The sequence below is a fragment of the Microcaecilia unicolor genome, chromosome 7 (assembly GCF_901765095.1).
Source record: "Microcaecilia unicolor chromosome 7, aMicUni1.1, whole genome shotgun sequence".
NCBI lineage: Eukaryota > Metazoa > Chordata > Amphibia > Gymnophiona > Siphonopidae > Microcaecilia > Microcaecilia unicolor.
Window position 1 is genome coordinate 207,607,157 of NC_044037.1, and position 27,865 is coordinate 207,635,021.

The 27,865-nt window shown below is 41.6% G+C and overlaps 1 protein-coding gene across 1 annotated transcript in view; it reads left to right on the top strand.

The window, feature by feature from the left end:
- COL5A2 (collagen type V alpha 2 chain) overlaps positions 1-27,865 on the top strand; it is a 335,742-nt gene that overhangs the window by 162,953 nt on the left and 144,924 nt on the right. Inside the window, 6 exon segments of the mRNA XM_030208786.1 lie at positions 2,132-2,185; positions 4,816-4,869; positions 10,462-10,515; positions 21,361-21,405; positions 25,342-25,395; positions 26,399-26,443. Of these exon segments, the coding sequence (XP_030064646.1) occupies positions 2,132-2,185; positions 4,816-4,869; positions 10,462-10,515; positions 21,361-21,405; positions 25,342-25,395; positions 26,399-26,443 (306 nt within the window).

Genomic DNA, 27,865 nt, shown 5'->3' on the forward strand with positions numbered 1-27,865 from the left:
CACTCACTCACTCACTCACACACATACACACACACACACACACAGACATCACACACACACACACACACACACACACACAGACATCACACACACACACACACACACACTCAATCAATCACTCTGTGTATCTCTCTCTTACACTGTCTGTAAAACACACTGTCACTCTCAGTCTCTCACATGGGCAACTGTATGTTGCATTCTCACGAGTAAGGAGCTCTTCTGATGTGATTGTTAAACTGATTGAAGGGCCTGAACAAGGAAAACTTTTACCACATTGTAACCCAGTTTACACAAAAAATATTGTATATAAAGAAATCTTACACATGTAAACAACAATTATAGTCAGAATACAACCGTGGAAACATTAATGGCAGGAACTCATTGCATTGCTAGCGCCTGTTTCATTGCATTAAGAAACGGGCCTTTTTTACTAGTAATTACATAAGTATTGCCATACTGGGACAGACCGAAGGGCCCTCTAGACCAGCATTCTGTTTCCAACAGTGGCCAATCCAGGTTACAAGTACCTGGCAAGATCCCAAAACAGTGCATTACATTTTATGCTGCTTATCCTAGAAATAAGCAATGGATTTTCCCCAAGTCCATCTTAATAATGGCTTATGGACTTTTCTTTTAGGAAGTTATCCAAACCTGCTAAGCTACCTGCTTTTATTACATTCTCTGGCAACGAATATTTTCTCTGATTCATTTTTACTAGTCCTAGTATTTTTTGGAAGAGTAAACAAGTCACGTCTACCCGTTCAACTCCACTCTTTATTTTATAGATCTCTGTCATATCTCCCCTCAGCCATCTTTTCACCAAATTGAAGAACCCTAGCCACTTTAGCCATTCCTCATAGGGAAGTCATCCCATCCCCTTTATCATTTTCATCGCCCTTCTCTGTACCTTTTCTTTTTTGAGATGTGGTGACCAGAATTGCACACAGTATTCAAGGTGTGGTCCCATCATGGAGAAATACAAAGGGATTATAACATCCTCATTTTTGTTTTCCATTCCTTTCCTAATAATATCTAACATTCTATTTGCTTTCTTAGTCGCAGCTGCACACTGAGCAGAGGGTTTTAATGTATCAACAACGACAACACCTAGATCCCTTTCCTGGTCGGTGACTCATAATGTGGAACCTTGAATCACATAGCTATACTTTGGGTTCCTCTTTCCCACATGCATCATTTTGCACTTGCTCACATTAAAAGTCATCTGCCATTTGGATGCCCAATCTTATATGGTCCTCTTGTAATTTTTCACAATCCTCTCACGATTTAACAACTTTGAATAACTTTGCGTTGTCAGCAAATTTAATTACCTCACTAGTTACTCCCATCTCTAGATCATTTATAAGTATGTTAAAAAGCAGTGGTCTCAGCACAGACCCCTGGGGAACCTTCTCCATTGAGAGTACTGACCATTTAACCCTACTCTCTGTTTTCTATCTTTTAACCAGTTTTTAATCCACAATAGAAAACTACCTCCTATCCCATGACTCTCCAATTTCCTCATATTGTTGGCTTCCAGAGCTGGTAAAAATACCTGTGATGACCCACTTCAATGATGCCCGCTTCCAAATAACTCCCTGTAATCAGGCAAAGCAGAATGCATGGGGGAGGGATAGCAGCGGGAAGTAGCACACAGCTGGTTGCTGGATGTATCTTCTGTTTGCTACTTCCTGTTTGGAAGCAAAGAGGCATGCAGATTTTCTAGATGAAATTGGTGACACTGCAGAAGGTGTTTAGAGGCTTTCCTCCTTTGATTTGACAAATAAGATAATGGATACCATACTAGTTTATACAGATGTTCTGGACTCCTGATGCAGGCCATTGAGGATGAAACACAGGCCATGTTGGGTCCTTTGATATTTCAATAAAGGAACATTTTAAACACCCTTAGTTTGTGCACTTCACTGTGCGGGTTTTGTGTCTGCTCTCTACTATCTAGCTATCCAGATATTATCTGTAGAATTTTGAAAATACAAAGATAGGGCTGTTATTCATTCACTGAATACCAGTGAATGCTTAATTTTTTTTGACTATTGGCCTGTACAGATGTTTATGAAATGAAAAGCAGCAGTTTGAAACACAGTGGTATAATTTGTTTTGTCTTTATTTTTAGGGTGAGGCTGGTAGAGCTGGACAAACTGGTGAGGTTGGATTCCCAGGATCTGCGGTAAGATAAATCTGATTTGTTGTAATTTGTACGTACTGAATAAAACATAACTTATGATTTCTGTTAAAAATGTTAAAAGCTTGGCATTTACTGGACAACATTATGTGAAATGATGAAGCAATCAAAGCTATTGTATATGCACAGCAAACAGATGAATAGATCGTCTCCAATAGATGTTATCACTAGAATGAAGCGTGCCTAATAAATTATAAATAAAGAACCAGCTCTTATGCAGATAGGTTCAGCTCACCGGGTGTATATGTGGAATTCCAGCTGCATTAACCAAATAATGCCGAAGATCTAGCTGTCCTAACTTTATCCATTTCCTTATCTGGATACTGTTCTTGATATCACTAGTACCTGGATAAGTAGCAGCAGCTCTGTTACACCCAGATAGTCAGGTCCACCTAATATCTGGATATCCGCGCTAAATGTTTGGGCATGAAGAATCCATGGCAGTCAGCTTTTAAAAATACACTGCCTGCTGCGTGCTCAATATACCCCTCGAAATAAATGTTTCTTATGAAAGGGAACAGAAGCAAACTGAGGAAGAGTCAAAAATTAAGAGCTTAAAATAGAAAGGAGATGATAATAAGAAAGAGAAAAGGAAAAGAACATAGATTGGAGTGAGACTCTTGTAATGGAAAATTGCACCAAGTTACCAAACACAGGTCAGGGAGTAGGTCTGTGAACTGGAAATTCTTTCTCTTTGCTTTGTGTGTCTATTTTGTTTCATTAATTTGAAATTAAATAAATGGTGTCCTGTTCAGTATGGCACTCTCCTGCTTCCTATCTACCCAGTCTATAAAAGCAAATAGTGCACCACCCTGACACCTTCTCCTTCAGTCCTTGGGTTTTGATGATTATAATTGGGCTGGAGTGATCCCTGGTCCCTCCTGCCTTCCTGGTGCCATTTTGAAGTAAACTCTGTACTCCAAAATGGCACTAACCTCAGATCAGCACCCCCTATTAAGGAACCCAGAATTGGGGGGGGGGGGGCAAGAAGGGACTAAAGAGCACTCATGCACCATTTTGATTCATTTAAACCTGTAGACAGGTAAGAGATGGGAAGAGATGGGGAGGGGGGCGGCGGCGGCGGCGGGGGAGCGGGACCTGAACTGAGATGATTTAAGAAAAACATGGGCAGTTGGAGGATCGCTTTCAAAATGAAAACAGAATAAAATGTAATTTATTTTGAAAATGAAAGAAACTGGAAATTTTGTTGTACTGAAAGACCCCACTCTCCCCTACAGGGAAGTAAAGAAGGGAGTGACATACAAGGATAGCAAGAGATAGGGGGAGGAGAGGGTAAATGCTGAAGGGGAAAAAAATCTCTATTTTTTTTATTCTTAGCTTTCCTTTTAAAGAAAATATCTCCATAAAAATCAAAATTCATACCCACTGTTTCAGAGTACTTAGGTGTTTATGGTAACCTATTGATGACTTTTTGTTCTAGTTAGCCTCAGTTCAGTGCCCCATGCATGTCTTTCTGAAAGATGCCAATTTTGCTCTATCCTGTGCCCCTCTAAATCACTCACCACCCTTGAAAAGTTAAAGTTTACCATGCCCCCGAGGACTTACTTGAATGCAGAGGGCTTGATTTACTGAAGTGTATTACTGCACATCTTTAGTAAGTAAGACACAATAATGCATGATAGCATGTGTTAATGTGGCAGTGCCTTTTAGTTAGTATGTCTAGCCCACAGTTTGGCTAGGTCCATCACTTTCAGTTATAAGGGATCACATATGACATATAAAAACCACATGCTTTTCTTATGAGAAAACTGACATTTGTTTAGTAGTTGAAACTGGAAAGTTGAAAATTTGGCAATAATGGATTGTTTAAGTTGCTGTAAAATAGTATGCAACATTACTACAACAGGAGTTATTTGTTTTGTAAAATAAAATGTTCAAATTACTGGAAAGCTCAGGTGCATATTAACCCCCCTGTTTACAAAGCCATGCGGCAATACCGATACAGCCCATTTAAAGTGAATGGGCTGTGTTGGCATTACTGCACAGGCAGCCGCTAGTGCGGCTTTGTAAACAGGGGATTAGTTAGATATGTATTCTAGAATATAAGAACAAGGGAAATAGTTGTGAGATAGTGTATGGTATTAATAAATCAATAAGTAATTATCGCATCGTAAAAGGGCTTACTGCAGGATGCACTCAAGTGTCCTCTAGTAAGTTCCCATTAGGCATACGCTACCTTTGCGCTAACATTATTTTTTAATTTTTGTGTAGTGGAGGTGTGGCTGAGGGTGGAGAGTGGGCATTTCTGCAATAATCAGTTAGTGCATCCACATTACCATGCGCTAACTGACTAGTGCAGATTATCAAGTAAGCCCTTACTGCCTACCAAATAGGTGTCAGTAAGTGCTACCATGGTAATCTTTTGTAATGGCCGCGTGCTAATGGCAACATTTAGCGCATGACCATTAAGGGAAAAAAATGGAAAATTGTCCATTTTACTGGTGCAGTAAAAATGGCCTTAGCACGAGGGAAAAATCCATGCAAGGGCTTGCTAAGACCACTTTCTACTGCAGCTTAGTAAAAGGAGCCCTATGTTGGCTATTGTTTGATTTGCTGTTAACTCTAATTATAAAACTATGTTTTTTTGCTATTAGGGAGTTCGTGGGTTCCCTGGTGCTCCTGGGCTTCCTGGTCTTAAGGGTCACAGAGTAAGCATTCATCTTTGAATTATTCATAGAGATTATTTCAGAGATATTTCATTAATACAACTGCAAATGTAGAATAACATAGTGCTTCGTCTTGAGTAATATATGATGTAGAAATTCCAATGGGCAATATATTGTACCAGTTAGCATACTGCCATATTACATCTTAATTCTGGAAAGAGGTGGATGGCTGTATTCTAAGGAATCTTTCTTGGTCAACTCAAGCTTTATCAACGTTGCATGAGATTTTGTGGTAATTTGTGCCTTTCAATAGAAAGGCTATTGACAAGGGTATTTAATTTGAATTTTCTTCAAAAATGGGAAGATGGTCAGTAGAAAAGCACTTATTTTTCTAAGCAAACATTAGAGTTTATTTGATTGAGCTGTGCTTCATACATATCTTAATCTCACCTCCTGTGCTGCTGAAGGATGGGGGTAGGGGGCTGGCACAGGAAATGAGGATCAGGGAAAGCAATGGGGTATGCAGATGGATGACCCACTACTTGTGGTATGGAGGTGTGTGTGTGTAGGGGTGATTGTCCAAAACAGTAATGAATTCTGGAAGATTAAAACAAAATTCTGAGTGTTACAAAATTAGGGCAAAATCCAGCAAAACCTGAATTAAGTATTTGTAAAACACTTGGGTTTTCTTTCTTTTATTTGGAAATTAATCAATTTAAAGTGAAAATGAAGGGTTCTGAATTATATTGTGCAAATATTGAAAAGTGAGGTTTTTTTTCAGGCAATATGTACATATAAATTGTTATCTAAATCACCACTTCATCTTAGTGGGTGGCCCATCAGCAGTAGTCTAGGCAGCAGGGGATGAAAAAAATGGATACAAAAGTTTTGTTACTGTATTCAGAGAATGGGCTAGATTTTGATGCTTGTGGAGGGAAAAGTGGTAGGGTAGCAGTGATAGTCCATTTTTAAGGTAATATATAGAAATAAAACAAAGAAAAGGAAGTAAGATGATATTTTAAGTTAGTCAAATAAAAAGCTATCATCTTCCTTTTCTTTCTTTCAGAGGCGTTCCTTGGTTGGCTGCCACCCGGGGCGGTTTGCCACTCTTCACCCCCCTTCCTCAGGTGCAGCGTTCCCCCCCCCCCCCCCCGGGTGCAGCACAACACCCCTCCCAGGTGCAGTGTCCCCCATGGCACATCACTGTCCCCCTGGGTGCATCACCTCCAAGCCCCCCCTCCCCCGGGTGCATTCTTCTTACCTACTGGGGTGCTGGGAGCAGCCGTGTGGCTGTCAGCTCCACTTGTTCCCTGCTCCCTCTGCCCTGGAACAGGAAGTAACAGCAGAGAGAGCAGGGAACTGGCGGAGCTGACAACTGCGCAGCTGCTCCCCTCCCACAGCGTACACCCGGGGCGGACTGCCACCACTGCCCAACCCTTGGTACGCCATTGCTTTCTTTTATTTTTGTTTATTACATTAAATGCTCATAGAGAAACAAACATGATTTAGTAGCATTTTTGATGCATGTAGAGAAGAAGAGAAAGGAGTGAAACTTAACTCAAAGGTTGCAGACTAAGGGTACTGGAGGATAAACGTGTTATCCATTGAGATGGAATATGAGGGAAAGTAATCCTACCAGCCCCCTGTACTTGCTCAGTTTTCACAATTGCTGAAAAACTGAGCATTCGTGTGTGATGGTGGTGGTGGTGGCAGGGTGGATGGGGGGAACCATTCTGAGATACTGCTGCCGAGTACCCAGAAGATTTAAAGAATTCTTGACAAGAGGAGTCATGGGGATCCCTGCCAGACACGACAAGATGGGACAATTTTAGGTGGGTTTAAGCCCAAATTAGGTGGGCCTCTGCCTACCTGGGCCCACCTGTGGCTATGCCACTGCAGGCTGAAGTTTAGGACTGGACTTTAGATGAAAGTTCTGGTGCAGAACGATAGACTTGGGAACCACCAGCATAGAAATGGTACAGAAAGCTGTGGGAAGAATGAGAGTAAAGAGAGAACAGGAGGTCATGGGGAACAATGATGGTTAATAGGGTAATAGTGTCAGAAGATTTATCAAAGGATATGTTAATAGTGACAGGAAGGTAATTGGAGAACCAATATAAGATGAAGTCCTGAAATTCATTTGAGAATAGGGAGTCAAGAAGTTGGTGATCAAGATGGATGAGGAGTGAATTAAGAACCCAGGCTGTGGCCATAAAGAATTCACAAGGTCTATTGCTAGAGGGCAGAAGCCAGAATAGAATGAATCAAGAAAGGCAGGTGATGAAAGAACGTCAAGGCAATGGAAAGAAACTGCATACTCTAGTAGTTGAAAGAGAAAGACAGTGAGATGATAAGTAAGGGATCTATAGGGCTCAGTCAAGGTGATGTATTTTTTTAAATTATAAATTCATATTTGAATTCCTAAGAAAAATTCTTGAGGGATAGACCATGTCTGAAGGCAATGATTATGATTGCAGTGAGAAGTGATAGATTGAGGATGTGACAAGTAGAGAGGATAACTGCAGGGGAAACAACTGAGGAACTGGTTGGGAACAGGATCAAAGGAGCATGAACTGGGTTTGGAGGAGGAGAAATGTTGGAAAGTTTTCACCTCTAAGATTTCAGGAAACAAGGAAAAGGTGGCTTGTGCACAGGGAATTGGAGAGAAACAGAGTCGAATGGTTGGTGGAAAACTCAAGCTGGTCAGTATCCAGTCTGAAGCAGTCAGTGGTTTGAAAATTTTTGGCAGCAATGGGCTGAATTAAACCCAGACATTGTTGTGTATCAAGTATCATCTTTATTTAATATACCACTACAATGAAGGTGCACAGGAACGGCAGTCATCCAGCCCTCAGGAAGCTTCACTTATACCAGTCACAGTTCCCCGAGGGTTGAGCCCCCTGGTTTGAGTGACCAGCATGACTTACAGGAAAATGGCAGATGGACAACTGGAAGAGGGGCCAAGTTCAGACTAGAGCTAGGCACACAGCAAGCAGAGAATAGTCATAATCCAATTTGGGTCTTGGCAGGCAGCAGGCAGAGAGTAGTCAGTGTCCGGCTTTGGATCTTGGCAGGCAGTGGGCAGAGAGTAGGCAGTATCTGGTCTGGGTCATGGCAGGCAGCAGGCAGAGAGTAGTCAGTGTCCAGTCCAGTTCTATGACAAGGAGACAGACATAGATTAGCCAGATCCGATCTGAGTCAAAGACAAGAAGGCAGGCAGAAGCACAAAAGGAACCACTGCAGCTCACACAAAGAATGCGAAGAGTAGCCAAAGCCCTGAAGAACCCAAACGCCCCACTGAAAAGGAGCACAGGTGATGAAGTCAGCGTTCCACCCAGCTGCTCGAACATGCTCACACCAATTCCAGCTCTTCTCGGGCTGTCCTATCCATGGCCAAGCCCTGCTACGCCTTGCTGCTAGGTCGCAATGCAGAAATGGAGCCTGCAGGATGTGGGGGTGATGCACTGAAGTCCCGTGAGGTGCAGAGCCCCACATTCCGGTGCGTGACTGTGACACGAATAAAAAGGTATAGAAACAACAAGATAAAAACAAGACAAAAATAAAGGGTCCTTTTACTAAGCTGCGGGGTAAAATGAGCTGTGCGGTAGCAGCGGGGACTATTTTTCCCACTTGCCAGTGCCCTTTTTACCGCAGCGGGAATAAAGTCCAAAAACATGTCTATGCGGTAAGATAACTCTTACTGTGTGGCCATGCAGCGGGGATCACTGGTGGTAAGGGCACCCGTGTTAACCTGGCAGTAACCAGGCAGCACACAGCTATGCTCAATTATCGCCGGGTTAGTGCCACGCTAGAAATAAATTTCCAGCACGCCAGAAATGGCGTACACTCGAGCCAGAACTACCACCAGCAGCCATGTTGGGCTGGTGGTAGTTCCAATTTAGAGTGAGGTAAGCCCGTGTTGGGCTTACCAATACTTTGTAAAAGGTGCTCCTAAGAGAATTAACAAAGTGCTGTCTTTGGGCACTGGCACTGAACATCTGGGTCAATGGCAGATCTGAAAGTTGTGTGTTTACTGGTTGATATTAAGTGCCAGTATCCACATACCTAACCAGGCAAAGGCAGAAATGCTTTTTATGCTGTCCTACCTATCTAGTTTAAGATGCGCAGGCCTCAGCACTTAATATGCTCTTCAGGGCATATTCAGTGCTGGATGGATCCTCAGGAGCTTAACCGAGATTGGATAGCAGAGCCGGTAGTGGGAGGCGGGGCTGGAGGTTGGGAGGCGGGGATAGTGCTGGGCAGACTTATATGGTCTGTGCCAGAGCCAGTGGTGGGAGGCAGGACTGGAGGTTGGGAGGCAGGGATAGTGCAGGGCAGACTTATATGGTCTGTGCCAGAGCCGGTGGTGGGAGGCGGGGATAGTGCTGGGCAGACTTATACGGTCTGTGCCAGAGCCGGTGGTGGGAGGCGGGGATAGTGCTGGGCAGACTTATACGGTCTGTGCCAGAGCCGGTGGTTGGGAGGCGGGGCTGGTGGTTGGGAGGCGGGGATAGTGCTGGGCAGACTTATACGGTCTGTGCCAGAGCCGGTGGTGGGAGGCGGGGATAGTGCTGGGCAGACTTATACGGTCTGTGCCAGAGCCGGTGGTTGGGAGGCGGGGCTGGTGGTTGGGAGGCGGGGATAGTGCTGGGCAGACTTATACGGTCTGTGCCCTGAAGAGCATAGGTACAAATCAAAGTAGGATATACACAAAAAGTAGCACACATGAGTTGTCTTGTTGGGCAGACTGGATGGACCATGCAGGTCTTTTTCTGCCGTCATCTACTATGTTACTATGAATATTGCCAGTGCCCACATATCTTCCAGGCCTGTCCTGACTCTTCCTTGGACCACCCAGGCACTAATTGGACAGTGCTGCGGTGGACTCACCAATTTGCAGCAGCATTGTGTGGTTAACTAGTATTGAGAATCTGGGGATGGCTCACTCGGTGTGGTTTAAGAAGGCAGAAGCCTCGCTGCTCATTTAAACCACATTGAATATCAACCCTAAGACTGATATTGTGAACTTTGTTAGAAAATAAATTACCTATTGCCTGGGCAGCAAGTAAAGATGGAAGGAGGAAATGGCTGCCTGAGGAGGGAGATGTGGATGTTGTGAAGAAACATTTGGGTTTGGAGATGAAGGTTTGTGTTAGATGAATCGATTAGACTTGCTTAATGAGTGCACTAATACATTTTCCATCAGTTTTATTGTCTTCACTTTGTTCCTTTCTCATTCAGCATTATCCCTTCTCCACGTCTGCCTTTCCCCACTTTTATCTTTCTTTTAATCCTTCTTGCCAGCTTTCTCTTTCATAGTCAGCCTTTTTATCTGTTGTAAAAAGTTGCATTGTAAAACATTTAAAATGGATGGAGATGTGGTGCTTATAGTATCTGTTTAGTCTTTATGTTGCACGATGGTTTAAGTCTGCAATGTATGATGTAATGCCATCTCATAGGGGTGTTTTTCACTACACAAGATAATCCATCCCAAAAGTAAAATCTAGAAAGAAACCTGGAGTGCATTGTTGGTGAACCAGCAGACAGTCACAAGTTGAGGACAGGGTAATCTGCATCAATATAATAAAAAAAAGGCAATGTTATGGATAATCTTATGATTTATTATATTCATAGGGACATAAAGGTTTAGATGGCCCTAAAGGTGAACTTGGAGCACTTGGATCAAAGGTAATTTTTTTCTTTATTTTGTTTTCTTTAATATAAATTGTACCAGATGTTATGGTGTTTCCATGATAGCATGGAGCCCGTGTACTAAGGAGTCGCTTTACTAAGGTGCACTAATGGATTTAGTGTGTGCTAACGATTAGCACACACTAAATACTCTGAAGCCCATTTTATTCCATTGGGTTTCTTAGCATTTAGCCTGCAAAATCTATTAGGGTACCTTAATAAAAGGAGCCCTAAATGTTTTTTCCCATAGATACAAATTGCAAGCAGTTCGTTAGCACTCCTTAAAGCACTCCTTAAATATCAACAAGGCTGTAAAGCATTCCTTTTTAATGTTAAGAAGATCGATTCATAGAAATTTTGAATGTTTTCATTCAGGCTTATAGTTCAACCTTTGTTGCTATCAAAAATGGATTACTGCAATGTGGTATATGTGGGATGTACCAAATATCTAATAAAACGTTTGCAGACAATCCAGAATTTTATTACACTGGCTTCCGGTTTCAGTAAGATGTTATTTTAAGCTATGCACAATGTTTATCAAACTTTACATGTAAATGCCTTCCGATTTTTTCTTTATTAAAAAGACAGCTAGTACGGGGGCAAATAACTCTTTTATGTCCCCCAGTTAAATCAGTTAAATATCTAAAACAGTCATTGGTCTCTATTCCCTATCTAGAATGGACAGTTGGGAATGCTTTACCATTATCTGTGCATTTCTTAACTCACTTTCAATCTTTTTGTAAACAGCTTAAGGTAGTTCTGTTTGTGAAATATGTGAAACAATTTTCATTTAGATCAAGTTCTATTGTATATATTCCCATATGTTGTTCCAGAATCTTTTAGGATTATATGATCTGCATGGAACTGTGTAGGTCATTGTAGAATAGAAGCCTTTAATGTACTAAAATGTTGTAAACAGTAAATTTATTTAATGTGGGTTAACATTTGAATTAACATGGATTTTAAAAGTTCTAATGTGCTTTAAAGCTTTTCTATTAAAACCAAAGTGTGCAATGATCTGAAAAAAAAAGTCAGAAAATAAGGAGAAAAGTCCAAGCAAACAGTGCGTTTGATAAAGTTCCTCATGAAAGTCTCCTGAGAAAAGAGTCATGGGATAGGAATCAATGTTCTGGTGTGGATTAGGAATTGGTTATTGGACAGAAAACAGAGGGTAGGTTAAATGGTCATTTCTCTCAATGGATGAAGGTGAACAGTGGAGTGCTGCAGGGATCAGTACTGGGACCGGTGCTATTTAACATATAAATTATGTGGAAATCAGAACGACGAGTGATTAAATTTGCAGATGACACTAAACTATCCAAGGTTGTTAAAACACATGTGGACTGTGAAATATTGCAGGAAGACCTTAGGAAATTGAAAGTCTGGGCATCCAAATGGCATATGAACTTTAATGTGGACAAATGCAAGGTGATGCACATTGGAAAGAATAATCCGAATCATAGTTACCTGATGCTAGGGACCATTTTGGGGATCAGCACTCAAGAAAAAGATCTAGGTGTTGTTATAGATAATACGCTGAAATAGTCTGCTCAGTGTGTGGCGGCGGCCAAAAAAACAAACAGGATGCTAGGAATTATTAGGAAAGGAATGGTGAATAACACCGAAAATACTATAATGCCTCTATATCACTCCATGGTGCAACCACACCTTGAGTATTGCGTTCAGTTCTGGTCGCCGTATCTCAAAAAAGATATAGCAGAATTAGAAAAGGTTCACAGTAGAACAGCCAAAATGATAAAAGGAATGGATCTCATCTCGTATGAGGAAAGGCTAAAGAGGTTAGGGCTCTTCAGCTTGGGAAAGAGACGGATGAGGGGAGATATGATTGAGGTCTACAAAATCCTGAGTGGTGTAGAACAAGTAGAAGTAAATTGATTTTTTACTTATTTCAAAAGTACAAAGACTAGGGGACATTCAATTAAGTTACATGGAAATAATTTTAAAACAAATAGGAGGAAATATTTTTTCACTCGACGAATGGTTAAGTTATGGAATTCTTTGAGCTCTGGAACTGTTTGCCGGAGGATGCAGTAACAGCATTAGCGTATCTGGGTTCAAAAGAGGTTTGGACAAGTTCCTGGAGGAAATGTCCACAGTTTGCTATTGAGACAGACATGGCGAAGTAACTGCTTGCCCAAGGATTGGTAGCATGGAATGCTGCTACTGATTGGGTGTGGAGTGGAATGGGTAGACATGATTCGTTTGTTTACTCTTTCCAAAAATACTAGGACTAGGGGGCATGCGATAAAGCTACAAAGTAGTAAATTTAAAATGAATCGGATAACATTTTTCTTCACTTAACATGTAATTAAACTCTGGAATTAGTTGCCAGAGAATGTGATAAAGGCAGTTAGCATAGCGGGGTTTAAAAAAGGTTTGGACGGCTTCCTAAAGGAAAAGTCCATAGACCATTATTAAAATGACTTGGGGAAAATCCACTGCTTATTTCTGGGATAAGCAGCATAAAATGTATTGAACTTTTTGGGGATCTTGCCAGGTATTTGTGACCTCGATTGGCCACTGTTGGAAACAGGATGCTGGGCTTGATGGACCTTTGGTCTGTCCCAGTGTGGCAATACTTATGTACTTATGTCAGGTACTTGTGACCTGGATTGGCCGCTGTTTGGAAACAGAATACTGGGCTAAATGGATCATTGGTCTGACCCAGTATGGCTACTCTTATGTTCTTATGAACCCACATATATGTGACACCTGCAGGCAAAAGGGCTATTGTAGCGCTGAGCACAAAAATGTCTAAAATAGGGTGATTATTGAACAAAAAAACAAAAAGACAGATCATGTTTGGAACTGGATTTTTTTTTTGCAAAACATCCAAAATCAGATTTGGACATCATATCGAAAATGCCTCTCTTAGGCCCTTATTTATAAAGCCATGCTAGCAGCTGTTGGTGTGGTAATGCTGACACAGCCCATTAATTCACTTTGAATGGGCTGTGTCAGCAGTGCCACGTGGCTTTGTAAACGGGGGTGGGGGGATTCTTTTACACCAGTATGTAATAAGCTGTCAATATTTAAACTCTGTGGTCAGTTTGTCTTTTAAATGCTGGCTGCACTGTTTAATCATATTCTCAGATATTAGTGCTAACTACAGTCCAGATATCGGTTCTGAATACCCGGAATTCCACAGATCACTACCATTATCTAGTTAACAGCAATAGTTAGTGCCAGTATCAAGATAACTATTTGGACAACTTGGAATAGATGTGCTGTACTAACCACCTTATAATCGAAAGAAAAAAATGCCCATATTCTGACCTAAATCGGGAGAAGGATGTCTTTCTCTCGCGGGCACCCAAATCGGTATAATCGAAAGCCGATTTTGGGCGTCTTCAACCGCACTCTGTCGCAGGAACGAATAAAGTTAATGGGGGCTTGTTGGAGGCGTGTCGAAGGCGGGACTGGGGCATGGTTATCGGCTGAGGAGAGATGGCGTCTTTAGCTGATAATCGGAAAAAAAGGCGTTTTAACTGCGATTTTGGGTCACTTTTTTGGACACTTTTTTTTCATGAACAAGTCCCAAAAAAGTGCCCCAACTGACCAGATAACCACTGGAGGGAATCGGGGATCACCTGCCCTGACTCCCCCAGTGGTCACTAACCCCCTCCCACCAACAAAAACCCCACTTTACAAACTTTTTCCCCGGCCTGTATGCCAGCCTCAAATTCCGTACCCACCTCCATGACAGCAGAATGTGTTCTATCCTCTGACAGCCTTTCCCTGGTTCTGATGTGGGTCTCGGGTGAGTGTGACACCTTTTCTGTTAAGGGCACTGCAGAGTCACATCAGCAATGCATTGTGGTGGGCTTAGGGTATTGGGCGCCGTGATTCCACTAGCTTGTGTTAAATGCTCACGATATTGGTAGTTGGTAGGCTCTACTCCCATGGTGCTTTTCCCTCTGCTTACTGGGTCAGAGTGTGCCCTGTTTTGTTTCCGGTAGTCCATGAGGTAGTGGCCATTTGTGTAAGCCAGTTTTAGATCCCTTTCATGTGTTAGCCACATTACAGCACTTAGTTCTTCCCTTGAATGTTGCTGAAAGAGGGCATTGTACAGCATTCTGCCAGCTCGGACCTACTGCTAATCTCAGTATCAGCGAGACTCGTTGCCAGTGGGGCACAACCTCTGATCTGCAGTCAACTGTGAGTAAAGGTGCTTATTCAAATAAAGGACGTTTTCAGCGAGATTAGTCTTCAGGTGTCAACTGCTGTGCCAAGGTTATACAGCAGCAACAAGTCCTGTCCCTGGAGCACTTTTAGTGGGTACTGCAGTGCACTTTAGGCAGGCAGACCCAGGCCCATCCCCCCCCCCCCCACCTGTACCACTTGTGGTGGTAATTGGGAGGCCTCTGAAACCCACTGTACCCAGATGTAGTTGCTCCCTTCACCCCTAAGAGCTATGGAAGTTTTGTACATTTGTCCCTCCCACGACCAAATGGCTTGGATTAGGACGTTTCTGAGCTGGACGTTTTTATTTTCTATTATCGCAAAAAAAAACAAAAAAAACGCCCAGCTCAGAAAGGACCAAATCCATGGCATTTGGTCTGTCCAAACCATATTTTCAAAACAAAAGATGGACGCCCATTTTTTTCAAAAATACGGTCTGTCCCGCTTCTTCACATACCCGTTTTCGGACATAGACGCCCATGGAGATGGGCGTTCGCGTTCGATTATGCCCCTCTAAGTTATCCAGATATTTATCACAGGTTTTTTTGCATAACTGTTACCATTATCCGGATATTTTCTGGCTCCACCCATGCTCTGCCCTTGGAGTACCACAGTGCCAGCCAGAGAGATCTGTAATCATTTTCAGTGTCATTATCTAGATAAATGCTGTTGAAAATTAGTGAGTGGCCCCAGTCAGCAGTATTACCCGGGTAGCTGGTGCTGCTACCCAGATGGATGTTTTTAAATATCAGGCCTTATGTATTCAAAAGGATGTATACATTGATTGACTGTTGGTAAATGTATAATCCTCTGGCTTGGGATGTTCAAAAATACTCTTTAGAGAGTGCCAGTGAAAATTCCTTTGGGCAGAGCAGGAGCAGAATGAATAGTTATGCATATACCCTCAAATTCTATATAGTGCGACTTGAGTTGCACACGCAAATCTGGTCATATTCTGATTTGTGCATGCAACTTAATTGGCTTAAAGCCAATCAGCACTGATAATTGTACTTAACAAGCAATTATTGCCACTAATTGGCTTTAATTTTACGTGCACAGCTTTCTAAGCGTATTCTATAAAGTGATGTGTATAAATTCTAAGACACAGATCTAAAAAGGGGGCTTGGGCGGGTTGTGGACACTCCTATAATTTATGCACAGTGTTATAGAATATGCCCATTTCATATGTAACTTAGGTGTCAACATTACACCAGGTTTTAATTGGCGTAAATGGCCATGACTAAATACAGTCACAGGAAACAGGCACTAGGAATATTCTTTAAACTACGCCTAAACTTAGGTGTAGTCTATAAACCACGTCTAACTTTAGGTGTAGTTTATAAATATGCCAAGGATTATTTTTTTTCAACGCTGACTTTTTAGGCATCATAAATAGAATCTAGCCCATCATCCTATATAATAATTCTCACCTCCAACATTCTGAGGCTGCCTGGAACCGTGGATCCCTTGGAGGTGGTCTGGAGTTGGAGTAGATAATAGTGACATCACACAACCCACACCAGATTGGCCAGTAGAAGGGAGAGGGGCAGAGCCACGATACAGGGAGCAGTGAATCAGCACAACACGGGGAATGCACAGCAGCAGGAACCAACAGAAGCCTCTCTCACACAGTCACTCTCACATACACTCTCTCAAACATACACACTCAGAGGAAAACCTTGCTAGCACCCGTTTCCTTTCAAACAGAAACGGGCCTTTTTTACTAGTATAAAATAATTCTCACCTCCAACGTTCTGACTTGCCTGGGACCATGGCTTATTCTGAGTTGGTCTGGTAGGCTCCGTAGATCAGGCTGACATCACCATAGCCATTATGATGTCAACTTCAGAACCCGGGGGAAAAAAACATGCCTCACAGCTGAACCATGTCCAGAGGAGGGTCACTGGACATGGGTGGCTGCAGGGGGGCAGGGGGTTGCTGGACATGGGTCACTGGAGGGGGCAGGTGAGAGAGGAGGGTCACTGGAAATGGGTGGCAGGAGGGGGCAGGGGAGAGAGGAGGTTTGCTGGACATGGGTGGCTGCAGGGGGAGAGGAGGGTTGCTGGACACGAGTGGCTGCAGGGGAGCCGAAGAAAACCTTGCTAGCGCCCGTTTCATTTGTGTCAGAAATGGGCCTTTTTTACTAGTAGGGAATAATTCTCTATATATCACCTAAAATTAAATGCCAGGATGATGCGCACTGTGTGCGAATTCTGTATCAGCAATTGCATGCTTAATTACCATTGTAGAATACCAGCATAAGTGCACAGTTATATGCCTAACTTTAGGCTCGAGCACCTATGCCAGCTCAAGGACTGGTGTAAATGCTTGCACCTAACTCTAGGCCAGGGTGGGCAACCATGGTCCTCAAAAGCCACAACCCGTTTGGGTTTTCAAGATTTCCACAATGAATATGTATGAGATCCATTTGCATACAATAGAAGTGGTACATACAAATCAGTCTCATACATGTTCATTGTGGAAATCTTGAAAAACTGACTGGGTTGTGGGCCTCGAGAATCGGGGTTGCCCACCTCTGCTCTAGGCAGTTAGGTGCATAACTGTTAGTATTTTATAACCTATGGCACAAATGCTAGGCAAGACCCTGACCCGCCCATGTCCCTTACAGCTGCAACTATGGATTTTGCACATGCAATTTGCAGAATCCAAACTAAGGGCAGTTACGCACATACCCCCTGACTCTATATATGGTGCACAAAATTGTGCATGCAGATTTGGGTACATGCCCAATTTGCATGCACAGTTAAATTGAGTAACAAACCAAGTAGCTCTGTGTGCTTGAAATGTCCAAATTCCAATTTCACAAAGGCAGAAAAGGGATATCCAACACTGTAGTACATTCAAATAGCAAGGGGATGTGTTGCGGGTGTGTTTTGGGAAGAACTAGGGAGGGCTCAAAATCAGGACATCCATCAGCAATTACCAAACAGGAAGAAATGTCCAGGTCTAAAAGGAAGGACTTCTAAGATTAGACCTGTTTCAGTCACGTCCAGGATACAAAAAGGTGCTCTGATTGAGCAGCTGACAACTGATCAAAGGTATGACACATGCTTTATCTCCTAGTGGCTGCTGTCCCCTTCCCTCTCCCCTGAAAGTGATACTGAAAGGGGATACCAGGCTGTCTGACATTGCTGCCTGGATCTCTCACTGCCATCTGAAATTAAACATGGCCAAGACTGAGCTTCTTATATTTTCCCCTAAACCCACCTCTCCTCTTCCTCCTTTCTCTATGCCTGTGGATAACACTCTCATCCTCCCTGTCTCATCAGCTCGTAACTTTGGGGTCTTTGAATCCTCTCTCTCTTTCTCTGCATATATTCAACAGACTGCTAAAACCTGTCATTTCTGTCTCTATAATATCACCAAGATTCATTTCTTCTTTTCTGAGTACACTACCAAAACCCTTATTCACACTCTCCTTATCTACCTCACACTTAGATTACTGCAACTTGTTTCTCATAGGTCTCCCACTAAGCCATCCCTCACCTCTTCAAACTGTTCAAAATTCCATTGCAGTGCTTATATTCTGCCAGTGTTGCTATGCTCATAATAGCCCTCTCCTCAAGTCACTTCATTGGCTTCCTATCCAGTTCAAACTCCTCTTATTGACTTACATGTGTCTTCACTCTGCAGCTCCTCAGTACCTCTCCACTCTTCTTTTCCTACACTCCTCCCCGGGAACTCTATTCATTGGGTAAGTCTCTCTTATCTCTTATTGCAAATGACTCTCAGATCTACATCTCCACCCCTGAAATCTCAACCGTTATCCGGGACAAAATTTCATCCTGCTTGTCTGACATTGTTGCTTGGATGTCTCAATGCCATCTGAAGCTAAACATGACTAAAACTGAACTTCTCACTTTTCCCCCTAAACCCACCTCCCCCTGTTCCCCCATTCTCTATCTCTGTTAATGGCTCTCACATCCTCCCCGTCTCCTCGGCTCGTAACCTTGGAGTTATCTTTGATTCCTCTCTCTTCTTCTCTGCGCATATTCAACAGATCGCCAAAACTTGTCGTTTCTTTATCTACAACATTAGCAAAATTCACCCCTTCCTTTCTGAATACGCTACCAAAACCCTTATCCAAACCCTTGTCACCTCTCACTTGGATTATTGCAATTTACTTCTCACTAGTCTTCCACTCAGCCATCTCTCTCCTCTCCAGTCTGTCCAAAATTCTGCAGCACGACTTATTTTCCGCTAAAATCGTTATACCCACACTAGCCCACTTCTTAAGTCACTTCACTGGCTCCCTGTCCGCTTCCGCAAACAGTTCAAACTTCTCTTACTGACCTTTAAATGCACCCATTCTACAGCTCCCCATTACCTCTCCACTCTCATCTCTCCCTACATTCCTCCCAGTGAACTCCGCTCACTGGACAAATCTCTCTTGTCGTCCCCCTTCTCCTCCACTGCTAATTCCAGGCTTCGTTCCTTTTCCCTCGCGGTACCTTATGCCTGGAATAGGCTTCCTGAGCCTGTACGTCTAGCTCCATCTCTACCTGTCTTCAAATCTATGCTGAAAACCCACCTTTTCACCACTGCTTTTGGCTCCTAGCCACTGCTCAATTGCCCTCCCCTTGTACCTTCTCACCCAGTACTTCCTTCACCCTTAATTAATTGTCTTGTCTGTCTGTATTTTTTAGATTGTAAGCTCTTTTGAGCAGGGACTGTCTCTCTCTGTGTCAGGTGTTCAGCGCTGCGTGCGTCTGGTAGCGCTTTACAAATGCTAATAATAATAATAATAATAATAATATCTGTACCCTTCTCCTCCACTGCCAACTCCAGACTGTTCCTTTTATCTTGCTGCACCATACGCCTGGAATAGACTTCCTAAGTCAGTATGTCAAGCTCTGTCTCTGGTCGTCTTCAAATCTAGGCTAAAAGCCCACCTTTTTGAGACTGCTTTTAACTCCTAATTTCTATTCACTTGTTCAGTATCCATGCCTGTTATATCATTCCCACCTTAAGTAATTCCCTTATCCCTTATTTATCATGTTTGTCTTTCTTGATTAGATCGTAAGCTCTTTCGAGAAGGGACCGTCTCTTACATGTTTAATGTACAGCGCTGTGTATGTCTAGTAGTGCTATGGAAATGATGAGTAGTAGTAGTAGTAGCAGTACAAGGGTCATGCAAATGCGAGTGGCTAGGTTACAGAATTGCACTTCACATGTATTTCCACCATTGGTGATCCATATATTCTGTGATGGCTTAATTAGCCATACTACCATAGGAGCCAGCTCTGTGGGTGCTTGAGCACCTCCAGTATTGAACAAAGTCTTGGACTATGTGCAGGGAGAGGTGATTTCTGTTGCATTTAGCCCCCCTCCCCAATAATTTTGAAAATTTGGCTCCTATACATATGACTCTTCCATTTTCTTAGAAGTGTTTGACTCTAAACATCATGATGGTAAGCTGCAAAATATATGATTTCACTTCCTTATCAGTCACTTTTGAGATGGTAGATTTAGGACAAGAAGAGGACAAACCCATGCTAAAACGATAGATTCTGAAGGACATTTCACTTATATCCTTTGATTTTAGCTTTGTCTTATGCTCTGTGCTTTAAAGAAGGACACTGCTTTCTTTGGCAATACCTTATTGCTTTATTTCTGCAAATGTTAACATTCCAATACATTTTTTTTAAACAATATGGATGGAGAAGCAGACTCTTGAACCTCTTGTGGCTGCATTCAATTAGTCATTCCGGTTAGCCCTTTACTTTTCAATAGATATCAATTAAAAAAAAACTCCTTGGGTGAATTCATCCTCATCAATATAGAAACTTACTTTTTGGTCCAGCTCAGTAGAACTCCTCAAAGCTCTACAAAGGTAGTTTAATGAACACAAATAAATGTTTATTTGTTTGCATTTGTTATACAGCCCTTTATAACCAAACTGATTACAAAGCAATGCTTTTTTGCTGGAGCATCATTTTCATTCATTTTTCCTTATGGTGCCACATTATTACAAAGCACATTGAATTGACAAATTAGAGCACTGGAATGATTGATGTTTTTGATGTCACTATAGTTAACCAAAATATATACTACAAAATAAAGGAATATGAGGTGGATGGATAAATTGATTTCCATATAGTGTTTTCCAAGTCATTAGATTAATGTTGCATACATAGAAAGTAATAGAAGACGAGGCTTCAAGGTCAAGCCCAAGAAACTTGGAAGTGATCATGTAGTGATAAGAAGGAGTGATGAAATCCTAGTGTGAGATTCCAGAGCTCTGTCTTGCAACCAGTAGACTGCATCACATGAATATCAAATTAAAATACAGCATGATTGAAAGCCACCATGCTCATTGATTTCCATTTGGAATGGTAATTTGCCTCGGGCAAAACAGGATAAAACTGTTTTTGAACGGCAGAGTTTTTAATGTTACTGTATCATCTGACAATCTGACTTTCTAAAAGTCTACATTTAACATGAAATTATGCATAATAGAATAACAGATTCCATTTAGAAATTCCATTCAGTGGCTAACAAAGGAGAGAATGTGCCAATGCAATATTCGTAATGGAAGTTTATATTTACTTACAAAAGTTCCAAGTGTTAAGATGTTACTTCTTTATAACATATCTGTTTTTCTCTCTTACATTTTAGGGTGAATCCGGTCCAACAGGCCCTTTAGGAGCAAATGGTCCCACGGTGGGTATAATCAGAACTTCAAATTTATTAGAAAATGTTATTTTCTAATATAGTTGAAAGGGTTGAAATATAATCTAACCATAATCAGTTGTGACAATTTTTCATTGTTGGGCGTCCAATCAGAGCTTTCTTTAATATCTATGAAAATGCAGCCAGAAGTACAGGCCTCAGTAGGGCAGCTTTTTATTCTGTTATTTCTCAGAACTTTATTGTCATCCTGTTCTTCACGTTTTTCTGAGTTTACTGTTCAGTACTTAATAACAGGGTTAATAGCAAACCCAGATCTGCGCCCTTCTTTATATAATCCTTTCTACCAACGAACACATTATAACCAAATATGTCTGATGAGTGGCTGCAACTTTCATGAGAGAATCTGACAATGAAATTTGATGTGTATTGAGAGCCTGTGCCCTATTTCCCTTCCTTTCTATCCTCTCCTCCTCTTTCTGTCCTGGGAGATGTACCATTAGGGAGTGCTGATCTGCTGAGCATGTATAGCCCCAAACCTATGGCAAAGAAGGCCTCAATTGTAACTCACTTCAATGACCACTTGGTCATCACTGCATGGTAGCTGATTCCCTCAGTTTAGGGCTATTAACATGCGATGCCTGAACTGCCAGACTTGATCCAAATCTAGGCTGCAACATTAGTCATATCTAAAGAATGTGAACCCTCAGACTTGAGCACCCACTGTGACTTAGGCTGCATGGTGTACCAGAGTACTCAACAATTTGAACCCATTAAGCACTCCTATTAGAAAAATATCACTATGCCAGCTATGGGTAATCCATGAGCCCCTGATCTCCCACAATTCCATGGCTTAATGGCCACAAAAGTTGACCCTTGCTGCAGAATCACTCTGAAAAATGGGGCCAGGTCCAAGCTAATCTTCAGCAGTGGCAGTAGTGGCAACAATGAGGCAATGACAACAATGAGGTAGCACGTCCTTTTCTCTCACTCTCCTTCCCATGCCAAATTAGAGTTTGGAAGAGGAGAGCTGCAGCACAGTACTTCAGGCCATATTCTCATCATTTCCTGCCTGGGGCTTGAGTGTCTTAGTTTTACAATCAGGCTTATTTTTGAAAGAGAAGGGCGTCCATCTTTCGACACAAATTGGGAGATGGGCGTCCTTTTCCCGGGGTCATCCAAATTGGCATAATCGAAAACCAATTTTGGGCATCCTCAACTGCTTTCTGTCGCGGGGTCGACCAAAGTTCATGGGGCATGTCGGAAGTGTAGACTGGGGTGTGCCTAACACATGGGCATCGTTGACCGATAATGGAAAAAAGAAGAGCGTCCCTGACGAGCACTTAGGTGACTTTACTTGGTCCATTTTTTGTTATGACCAAGCCTCATAAAGGTGCCCGAACTGACCAGATGACCACCGGACGGAATCAGGGATGACCTCCCCTAACTCCCCCAGTGGTCACCAACCCCCTCCCACCCTCAAAAAACTTAAAATATTTTTTGCCAGCCTCTATGCCAGCCTCAAATATCATACCCAGCTCCATGACAGCAGTATGCAGGTCCCTGGAGCAGTTTTAGTGGGTGCTGTGCACTTCAGGCAGGCGGACCCAAGCCCTCCCCCCCTACCTGTTACACTTGTGGTGGTAAATGTGAGCCCTTCAAAACCCACCATAAACCCACTATACCCACATGTAGGTGCCCCCTTTCACCCATAAGGGCTATGGTAGTGGTGTACAGTTGTGGGGTTTGGGGGGCTCAGCACCCAAGGAAAGGGAGCTATACACCTGGGAGCAATTTATGAAGTCCACTGCAGTGCCCCCTAGGGTGCCCGGTTGGTGTCCTGGCATGTGATGGGGACCAGTGCACAATGAATGCTGGCTGCTCCTATGACCAAAAGGCTTGGATTTGGTCGTTTTTGAGATGGGCATCCTCCGTTTCCATTATCGCTGAAAATCGGAGCGACCATCTCTAAGGGCGACCATCTCTAAGGTCGACCTAAATTTTGTGATTTGGGCATCCTCAACTGTATTATCGAAACAAAAAATGGACACCCATCTTGTTTTGATAATACGGGTTTCCCTGCCCCTACACCGGGACGTCCTGCGAGGACGTCCTCAGGAAAACTTGGATGCCCCTTTCAATTATGCCCCTCCATGTGGTTCAAACTATAACACTAGAGTCCTGCGCAGGAGAGAAAAAGGATGTGGCCTGAAGCATTGCACTGCCATTGTTCTCTGAACTTTGAGTTGTCATGGGGGGTGGGGAGGCACGGACTTTGGAAGAGTGGGTTACTTAGGATTCTGTGGAGGGATTGGAAAAGTGAGTGAGGTAGTAAGTGGAATGAGTACACTTACACAAGTACATAAACACTGTTTTATTGGGACAGACCGAAGGTCCATCAAACCCATTATCCTTTTTCCAACTGTGGCCAATCCAGGTCACAAATACCTTGCAGGATCCTAAAACATTATGACAGGTTTCTTGCTGCTTATTCCATGGATAAACAGTAGTTTTCTCCAGTCCACCTTAATAATGGTTTATATATTTTCTTCTAGGAATTTGTCCAAAATGCTTTTAAATCCTGCTAAGCTAACCACTTTTACCACATTCTCTGGCCACAAATTACAGAGCTTAAATATATGTGCTCATGCTCTGCCCAAACACTACCTGCCAAGTACATGCCATCACATTTTGGTGTGTACTTACTTTTGGTGTGTAGGTGGAAAATGGTCATTCACATGCATATGTGTCCACATACATATGTAAATGACTAGATCAATGACATTTGCACATGTTCTTGCCATCTAAAGCTAGACAGCTCTTTAAAGAATTAACTTCTAAAGTACTTGTTCAGTGAAATCAAGGAGCATAGAACTAACTCATCATTCACCAATATTCCCCTCTGGGACTTCTCAAACTTAAGATGCCCTTGGAACCGAAGAGACTTCTACTCTCCAGCACACTCCCAGAAAGGATAAGAATGAGAAGCACGAGCCATAATAGGCTCAAGAGTGTTTTTAAGTTCACTTCTTAGTAACACCTCTTATTTGGTGAGTAACAGGACTACACACTCCTACTCTCATTTCATTCTCTGCAGAGGGTTGGGCATTGGAGTTATGTATGAGTTTGGGCTTAGTAAATGACATGAATCGCTTGTTTACTCTTTCCAAAAACACTAGGACTAGAGGGCACGCGATGAAGCTACAAAACAGTAAATTTAAAAAGAATTGGAGAAAAGTTTTCTTCACTCAGCGTGTAATTAAATTCTGGAATTCATTGTCAGAGTATGTAGTAAAAGCAGTTAGCTAATGGGGTTTAAAAAAGGTTTGGATGGCTTCCTAATGAAAAAGTCCATAGACCAATATTAAAATGGACTTGGGGAAAATTCATTGCTTATTTCTAGGATAAGCAGCATAAAATGTATTGTACTTTTTTGGTATCTTGCCAGGTACTTATGGCCTGGATTGGCCACTGTTAGAAACAGGATGCTGGGATTGATGGACCTTCAGTCTGTCCTAGTATAGCATTATTTATGTACTTATGTACTTTTTTTGTAAAACTTAGGAAAAGATGTGGTTTTGTCAACTTGTATGGTGATGATGTAGCTTTCTCTGTATAGTATATATTCCCGATGATGACTTTCACATGTACTGGATGCTATGTGAAATACTGTAAATCCACTTTAAAATGTCAGTGATGTACACATGAGATAATATATAAAATAAAATCTTTATTTTTGTTTTATTTCTATTTATTACCTTTAAAGTGGACTGACACATCAACCATACTACTTCATCCATAGATATGAGAACCAATGTTAGCCTGTGGAAGATGAAAAAACATAATTAAATGAAAAAATATCATGTTGTGACACTATTTTCCATAGATGTTATGAGGAAAAAAATAACTTGCCATTTATCAACTTTATAACATGGAGATAATTATCAAATATGATACATTCTGTTTTAGGGCCCCAGAGGGATGCCAGGGGAGAGGGGACGACTTGGACCACAAGGTACTCCTGTGAGTATAATTTATGATATTTTTCATATTTGTATGCAGTATATGTTCTCTACAAAATTCAACATTTATAATATTTATGAAATTATGAGGATTATTTTCAAAATAAAAAAAAAATCTAAAAAGTGGCATAAAGTGCATTTGGTTGTTTTTTCACCAAAACATCCAAATTGGTATTTTCAAAACCCATTTCTAGATGTTTTTCTATGCAGTTCATCTGCAGTGCATCCAGATCTCAAGAGGGCATGTCAGGGGTATGCTAAGGGCGGGATTTGGGTGTTCCTAAGACCTGGATGTTTTTTCAGCCATAATGGAACAAAACAAAAATGTCCAGGACTAAAACTAAGATGTTTTGAGCTCAACCCATTTTAATAATGGCTAAGCCACAAAAAGTGCTTTAAATGACCAGAAGACTACTGGAGGAATAAAGGAATGACCCTCCCTTACTCCCTCATTGGTCACTGACCCCCTCCCAACCCCCATAGATATAAAAGAAAGTATATAACAGCCACTATGACAGTGGTGTATAGTTGGGTACACAAGGTTTTTGGAGGGCTCACTATGTAATATAAGGGAGCAACTGTGAGATATGTACCTAGGAACCTTTATATGAAGTCCAAGGCAGTGCCCCTAGGATGCCCAACTACTCTGCTGGGATGTCAGTGTGGCCAGTCTACTAAGAATGCTGGCTCCTCCTACATCCCGATGGCTTGATTTTGTGCATTTTTCACTTGGATTTTTTTTTTAATGGACCAAAAAGAAACACTCAGAGGACAAAAACATCTAGCAAGTGGCCATTTTGAAAATAAAAAAAATTGGCATTTTGCTGTTTTGAAAATCACTATATTTGCTATACAGATTTTGGATGTTTTGAGCAAAACGTTCAAAGTCGGACTTAGACATCATATCAAAAATACTCCTCCATGTGTTATATAGGTATGGCCTGATTAAGTAATATTGGATTAATATTGAAAACAGCATCTCTCTCTCTTTCTTTTTTTTTTAGGGTGGACGTGGTCCCAATGGACTTGTTGGACTAGCTGGATCAGTGGTAAGTTTTACCATATAATTTATTTTTGTACAGTTGTTTTTATTGTGCCCTTTGAAGATTGCTTAGTGTAGCCTGCCAGGACATTTCCAGCACTCCATTTTGGCCCTTTCTCTTGGACCCTGATATATATAGGGCTGATGTATGAGTATTAGGTGACCTCAGCAAACTTTCAGTCTTGCACACTCTTCAGTTTAACTTTTGGGTCACTGGTGAGATTTTGATAGTTCAACTCAACAATAATAAACCAAACACCACACCTCCCAGGACAATCCTGAATAAACATATAACTGAACATCATTCCTTTGCATGCATATATAGATAATAAAGCAAAGAAATAAAGTACCATTTTGATAAAATATTAATACAACCAAAACAATAACCTGATATGCTTGTATAATTATAAAATAAATTATATATAATATTTAATATATGATGTAGTAATGTGCAGATTTCACCAGTGCAATCATCTATAATGTGTAACAAGTGAAAACTGAAATGGAACCATCATTGCACATCGAGGTTCTGAAGGTGTCCTCAACGTTGATATACAAATAATGGAGGTTAATTAGTTAGATCACCACCATCAGATTACTAAAGACTTTGTTGCACTGTTGTAAAGCTATAATCTATCCTTCAAACTAAATCCAAATTATTGCATTCAATGTACATCAATATATATCAATATACATAACAGGCAGGACAAAAGTCCTATTAAATTGTGTGACTAAAGTCAAATCACTTATCTCTTAAGTTAGTACTCCTCTGGTGGAATTGTTACTGACACTCCAAACATCATGATGGTTCATACCCAGTACAACAGTGCAACAAAGTCTTTAGTAATCTGATGGTGGAATTATAACTAATTACCTCCACTATTTGTATTATCAACATTGAGTACACATTTGGAACATGAGGGGGATAATCTTGAGGGGGGACATTAAGGAGTCTTGATGATGTATGGAACTTATAAAGTGAGCTGAAAGCATCAGCATTCTCACTGAAATTGAGCTTGGCTGTTGGTTACAGCCTATACTGAATTCTCCTGTACCCCTCTCTCTATATTTTGTTTTGCATTTGTCATCAGGCTTCTGGGTATCTACCGAGTTATAGCTAACATTTTTGTACGTAAACACTCCCCCAAGTGAGAAACTTATTCAATTAGTTATATCGCTTAATCACATTCCCCAGTAACTTAACACAAACTTTGCCAACTTTAAATCACAGTTTTTATTCAGTTTTTGTAAACTGCATATTAATGCATATCTTATTAATCATAGACAAACTTATCCTCACACCAACACTCATACTACACTCATACTCCACTCATACCTCCAAGGCCACTGTACAGTGAAATTGTGTGAAACTCATATAACAAAAGGCGAAAAAATATATCTATAATATATAACTGTTCAAGAAAATCAA